The sequence below is a fragment of the Coloeus monedula genome (assembly GCF_965178545.1).
Source record: "Coloeus monedula genome assembly, chromosome: 13".
Classification (NCBI taxonomy): Eukaryota; Metazoa; Chordata; class Aves; order Passeriformes; family Corvidae; genus Coloeus; species Coloeus monedula.
In genome coordinates, this window is record NC_138793.1 from 14188751 (window position 1) to 14194781 (window position 6031).

The window sequence follows — 6031 nt, forward strand, 5'->3', positions numbered from 1 at the left end:
AACTTCTACCTAATTACAAGCTCCTGTGACACAAAAAAAAAGATACTTATTTCTGTTTGAAAATATTCAAGCATGAGCTGATGTGACTAAAAAAGAGACAGACCGTGAGACACACCTTTCTCTTGCTCCTTACCTTGTTACTCCCTCTGGCCTTACTGGTGATGCTGGAATCACTGCTGGCCACTATCTCCACATCTTTTGCTGATATCACTAAGCAAGTGGAGCTGTCATCACCAGAGAGGCAGCTTAAAAAAAAAACAAACCAAAGAAGGGGAAAAAATCAGACAAGACTCAAAGGAACAGAATATTTAACATTTTATGTTAAATTCATAATTTTAACAGCAACACAGCAGGATTTGTGCATCTAAGAGCTTGAGCTGAACAACTGAAAACAGAAACTCCTCTCAGCTGAGTCTTCCTTCCCTATGTGTCACGGGTTTGAGAGAGTCAGACACCTGCTTTGTTGAGCTTAAAAACCTTCAGTTCATTTGACTTGAGCACAGACCTACATTTGATTCAAGTCCCCAATGCTGGAAGGTGCAAAGAAACCAAAACCAACCAGTTGAACCTCATCAACAAAACAGTGCATACTGCTTGTGGTTCTCATGGCATCCTCTCTCAAAACCATCACCAGAGAACCCAAGCAAAAGCTACTTCCATGAGCTCTGCAACACCTCAGGTGGCTTGGGTCCCTGAAGGAGTCCTGCTGGGCATCTACAGGGGAACCACAAGTTTCAACCAGAGCCCTGATGATTTACATTGCCCTGACCTGCAATTTTTACCATGTACAGTCCTGTTCCCCTCCTCTGAACAACTCTGCAGATATTCTTCAGTTCCTGAGCTGCAAGGATGGCAGATTCCAGGTATCAGCCTCACAAAAGCTATAAAAGCTCTAACCAAGAGCACTGGCCCACAACTGCCACCTGAACTCAACATAAAACCCATTGTCAGACTCCCAGCACACAAGTCCACGCTCAAGAGAACCAAATTTGAGCTGTTTTCTATTCACTCTCAGCATTTCTTTGACAAAACTTACATGACTTGTTTCTCCTGCAGGGCTCCTAGAGAGATGCTGCGATGCACTGGCTTGGCCAAAGCAGGTCCATCTCCGCTCCCAAGGGGATCAGGCACCAGCAGCCCATTCAGATCCCCGTTATACGAATTCGATGGTCTCTGGTTCTCATTCACCGAACCTGAGGAAAATCATGACCAGCTGTGCCCAACATGCATTTAAAAGAAACAGCACTGTGTGAAACACACCACCCCCAGATGCTGCTTTGGTCTGTCAGGTAGAATATGCTGAACAGGTTGGGAAAAGTGCTCTATGAGAAGGATGTGTAAGAGACCTCCCATGGGATGAGAAACTCACCTCCACACATTGAGTGAAACAGCTCTTTTTCTTACACAAGCCATTCCAGCAGATCAGAGAAACACCAAAGAACAGGTTTCAAGGAACTTACCAGGCTCAAGGAGCAAATAGCCTTAGATCAGAAAGACTAAGCTGGTAATTCAGGTTTACTGAATCAAGTGCCAGACCAAAACGTTCTTGACAGGTCACTTCTAACCCTCACGCCTGCAGAGAGACCGCTGAAATCCAGCAGTGCAGGGATCAGCTGCAACATTTGGGGCTGGCTGGAAATCATGCATTTGTTACTTTCCAAAACTGGCTTCTGATTGCGTGACCTGACCTTGAAGTCCAGGTGTTTAAGTAACTTTGCTAGGAAACTGCAGCTGTGCCTATGGGATTCCCATATTTCTCCCTTGGTTGAACAATCACATAGAAGTTTATAGCACTCAAATTTTGTGTAAAGCAGCCATTTGTTCAGAGCCCCAGCTGTGCTTTGAAGAGTGTGTGTGCCCTGACTTTGCACATCTGGCCTAGCACAAGCTGCTTGGTGGCTTCCATGCCTTCTGAAGACTTTAGGAGGAGACAGATGTAACAGGGGGTGAAGGGGACTCTTCTTCTTCACTAGCAAGGCAAATATTTGATGACCCCCACTGGAGAGCAAGGCCCCTCCATCTGCACACCCAAGGCAAAGCTGCCTGTCTCAGCAAATCCTCGCTTGAAATTTTCACTGGTTTTGAAACCCAAATTTCGTATACTGTTGCCAGGTAACAACGGCTGCTCAGCTCTTGCAAAATGGCTGCTCCCAGGACCAGAATCTCCCCCGTCACTGGCACATGTAACAAACCTAAACCTAACTGTGAGCAAGAGGCACATCCTTCCGAAGTAAGACAACCTTTTCGCTACTGAATAAGCTTCAACAGATCAGGGTGCGTGCTGCTGCCTAAAACAAATCTGCAACTATTAATTTGCCAGAAGAGTATTTTAAACTTGCTGTTTATAAAGAGTCATTATGGACACAGAAATGTGCAGTGACAGGGTACCCCAATGCAGGGACAATTTGGGCACTCACCTCAGTGTACCTGCACTGCATGAAGAAAAAGCAGCAGCACTCACACAGCACAAGGAAATTCAGGTCAGGGAAAGTGATCCTGCAACCACCTCACATTGGTGCTGTGCTTGCTGTCACAACATTAAGATGTGCCCCTTATTCCCACAGCATATGGTGGGTACTTGTCCAGTTGCAGCCACTCCCCCTGACAGCACTTTATTCTTTGTGACCAAAAGCAGGAAAATATTCCCCACAGAAAAAGCATCCAGTCTCCTAGAGAAAGATGGTATGTGCTTTGTTCTATTTGCATCCACAGCAGTGTCTCATGTAAGCAGTGCTGCTCTTTTACAGACAGCAGGATGGTGATGCTTGCTCCATGGGAAAAAGAAAGGAGGAAACACTCCCCAGAGGCTGATGGGCCCAACAACAGTACACTCAAGTTCAGAAATGGGCACAGCTCACTCTGTGTTAGCGGAACCCAGATAAGCACAGGTGCTACCTGTGCACAATCCTGGAGGAATAAAAGAAGGGAAGAAGCTCTGTTCAGTAAGAACATGAACTAAACCAAAAGGTTAAGCCAGACTGGTAGATCCAGGCCTCTAAGGCAAAGAAGAGTGTTTGTATTCATTACCTTTTCAAAGAGCACAAGCAGTCAGAGCTGAGACACTGAACTCTTCCTGCTCCCACCATCAGCTGCACCAGGAGATGCCAGCCTGTACTGAACAGAACACTGCCCTGATAAACACCACGAGCAGGGTAAGCCCACAGAACACCTGGTTATCAGCAGAGATCTCTGCATGGATTGAAGGATCCTGCCCATCACCAACAGGGACGCTCCTCAACAGCCCAGTGGCACTGACAGCCTGTCTCCATGTCCCAGCAGGCAGGTCCATGCTTTGGCAACAGCTACTGAAGCACTGGATGAAGTTTGCCAAAACTGGGAGAAACTGTGCAAGAGAGACAGACTGAGTAGTGGATTACATTTTCACAATCACCAAACCCAGCAGAATTTAAGAAGTATTGTGACAGTTGTAAACTCTTTAGAGCAGGGAGTGTTTCTTGGCACGTGCCTGGACAGGAGCTAGGGGAATGCAACACTGCCCGCAGCTACCTACACCTGGTACTGCCAAACTTGAAGGCTCCCCTGGTCCTCTCCCCTGGCATCCTAACAGGAGTTTCAGAGACTTTCAGCTAACATATGTACCCTTCTTCCTCCCCTTACTATGTCAGTCTTTTCAAGTTTATTTGCTGTTACCCAGGCAGTGATTTCTGCTGAGAACCACCACAGGTTCCTTCTGTGAACTTCCTGCCCACTTGCTCCTTTTCCTCCCAACTGCGTTCTTGTCCACTGGAGTTGACAGAGAAGGGAAAAAGAGAATGAATAGGTAAGAAGAAGAATGAAAAGAAATAATCCATACTCTGTCAGTAACTCCTTGGCTTCAACTAGCAGGAGAAGCTGCTTCAGGAGAAAGTCAAGTCACCTTGAGCAACAATTCCAACCATTTCTCAACCACAACATATCCTTTCAGTTCAGAAACTGCTTATGAAATGAGTGTTCCCCATCTTTCCCATCCCTGCAATGAGTTCTCCTTTCAGTCTTTCAAGTACAATACTGCACTATGAACAAAAAATGTAATTTTCTTGTAAGAATTAGAATTCAGGAACGTGCTAGCGCTCCAGAAACAAGAGAAACCATTCCAATTAATGAGAAGTTTCTCTACAGATAGTAAAGCTAATGAAGCTGCCTTCTTAGAGGTTTGTTCCATCATCTCATGTGCCTCTACAGCCCTCCTACAACAATCCCACACCTAGCCTCTCTTCCTTTTGGCCAAGCAAAAGGCAGCACACATGGCAGTTGCTTTGGAGGTAGCACATTCCTGCTAAGTCTTAGGACATTTAGAAGTTATGTTATTCCTGTCCTGCCTTTCCCTCGAAGGGAGTACAAGAGAGGCATAATTCTGTCCTCTACCCAGAGGCTAAGATCTTTTGGAAAAGCATTCACGTCTCAGCCTCCTTCAGACCGTTACCTCACCGCGTTTGACTGAAACACTATGGTAGGTTCAAAAAGGGGGATGAGAGAGAGCCTAAGCTACAGGAGAGTGGGAACACTATCCAGCTGACTCCTGAGCCTGCTGCTGATACTCTCACAGGCAGAAGGGAGCCCGCTGAACTCTGAGCTGAGATGTAGAACAGTTCAAAGCACAGAGAGAAAAATCGCAACCGCTTTAGAAGAGATATTTGTGATCCCATTTCACATACAAATGAGAGTGAAAAGTTTGTGTTAAGGGTGAACACGGCACTGATCTCAGAGCGGCCTGACAGCCCCTTCCACTCAGACCAGCGAGATGCCTGGGAAACATTCCAAGTACTCCTACTTAACGGGGGACATTTGTGTCGCGGAGGTCGGTGCTGTTCAGCTCCCAGCAGCAACACCTCTCAGCTGAACGGAGCCCCGAGACCGCCGCAGCAGCGAGCTCTGGGGCCGACCTGCTCTCGCTCTGCCCAGCGCCAACAACCCCCTCCCTCAAGCGAAGGTCCCCAGGCCGGGGGCTCCTCTCTTCACCGGCCGGTCCCCACCGCGCCGCTGGCTCCGGGCTCTGCGGGGAGCGAGGCAGGGCCGAGCGGGACCCCCTGGCCCTGTGCGGGTCGGAGGGCGCTGCCAGGCGCCCCGAGGCGAAGCGGTCCCGGCCGGGCCGCGAGCGCGACCACTGATAACCGGCGGGGCAGCGGCGCAACGGCCGAGGGGGTCCCGCGGCCCGGCCCGAGACAAGGCCCCGCCCGGCCTGGCCCGGCCCGGCGGCCTCTCGCGGCCCCCCGGCCCCCGCTCCTCACCTCCCGGCCGGTCCAGCTTGAGGATATCCCGCAGGTGCTGGGTGGCGTCCTCGATGTCGATGCTGGAGCAGGAGGCCATGGGGCCCGGCGCGCCGCCCGCCCGCGCCGCCGCCACCGCGCTGCCCGGCCCGGCCCCGCCGCCCGCGCTTCCGCCTCCGGCCCAGCCCTGCGAGCGCCGGGCGGAAACCGCCGCCCGAACGGAGCGTTCCCGGCGCGGCGGGGGCGGGGCCGGGCGGAGCCGGGAGCGGGAGGAGCGGGCCGGGACGGAGAGCGCGGAGCGGGGCTGCCCCGCCGCCGCCACGCTGGGGACGGCCGCCCTGGGCGCAGCTCTGCACACACCAGCTCCCGCCAAACGAGAGCAGGCTGCACACACAGCACAGCGCAGAACCTGAGCAGAGCTTCAGGCACAAACTCCTGGAGAGCGGCACGGGACCGACCCTCTGTGTCTGCCGGTGACGACAATACAGGTGTCCCGTTTCGCTTAGAGGGCACGGAGACTGACTACAGACTACATCACTGTTGTCATCCTCCTGTAGTATGTGGGGAATTTGCATTGGTAAAATACAGCAGGTGAGAACTAAGCTGTCAATGGTTAAAAACTGAGCCAGAAGGCTCTGTTATGAAAACTGCTGAGAGGGAGAGGAAAAGGGATATGGAGGAGGGCGGACCTGCCCTGCACTCACTGGTAAAACTGTCAGGAATCGTTCAGTTCGAGGGCCAGCTCTGCAAGCATTTCCCCACGAGACAGACACAGTCTACCCACAGCAAGCACTATCACACACTCCACAGCCAACTCATAAAAA

General features: G+C 51.0%; 1 protein-coding gene across 1 annotated transcript in view; it reads right to left on the minus strand.

The window, feature by feature from the left end:
- Positions 1-5360, minus strand: part of EDC4 (enhancer of mRNA decapping 4) — a 33626-nt gene extending 28266 nt beyond the window's left edge. The window contains exons 1-3 of the mRNA XM_082290281.1: positions 5229-5360; positions 1037-1193; positions 134-245 (exon numbers count right to left, since the gene is read on the minus strand). Of these exons, the coding sequence (XP_082146407.1) occupies positions 134-245; positions 1037-1193; positions 5229-5307 (348 nt within the window). The 5' untranslated portion in view covers positions 5308-5360. The remainder of the gene's footprint in view (positions 1-133; positions 246-1036; positions 1194-5228) is intronic.
- Positions 5361-6031: the final 671 nt, after the last annotated feature.